At 69.7% G+C, this 356-nt stretch overlaps 1 protein-coding gene across 1 annotated transcript in view; it reads right to left on the minus strand.

Moving 5' to 3' along the window:
- Nucleotides 1-356, minus strand: part of ABCA2 (ATP binding cassette subfamily A member 2) — a 35,155-nt gene that overhangs the window by 29,558 nt on the left and 5,241 nt on the right. The window contains exon 5 of the mRNA XM_015572339.1: nt 38-197. Coding sequence (XP_015427825.1) covers nt 38-197 — 160 coding nt within the window. The remainder of the gene's footprint in view (nt 1-37; nt 198-356) is intronic.

Genomic DNA, 356 nt, shown 5'->3' on the forward strand with positions numbered 1-356 from the left:
GCTGCTGGGACCCCAGGGCGGAGCGGAGGGGGCGCACCTTGAGGATGACGCGGTCGGCCTCCGAGCCCGCGGGCGCGTACAGGATCTTGGGGTTGCTGGTCATGAGGTGCACCAGGAGGCCCAGGTTCCGCTGCTCCTTGCTCGTGAAGCCCAGAGAGCTCATGTTGCCGCTGCGCAGCGCCTCCGGCTCGATGGTGCTGGGGACACGCGTGGGGGGACACGCGTGAGGGGGAACACATGTGAGGGGGGACAGGGGATAGGCATCAGGGAGGGGGACACGCGTGAGGGAGGACAGGGGATACGCATCAGGGAGGGGGACACGCGTGTCGGGGGGACACGCGCGAGGGGTGACACGC

This window comes from Myotis davidii, unplaced genomic scaffold (genome assembly GCF_000327345.1).
Source record: "Myotis davidii unplaced genomic scaffold, ASM32734v1 scaffold609, whole genome shotgun sequence".
Lineage (NCBI taxonomy): Eukaryota > Metazoa > Chordata > Mammalia > Chiroptera > Vespertilionidae > Myotis > Myotis davidii.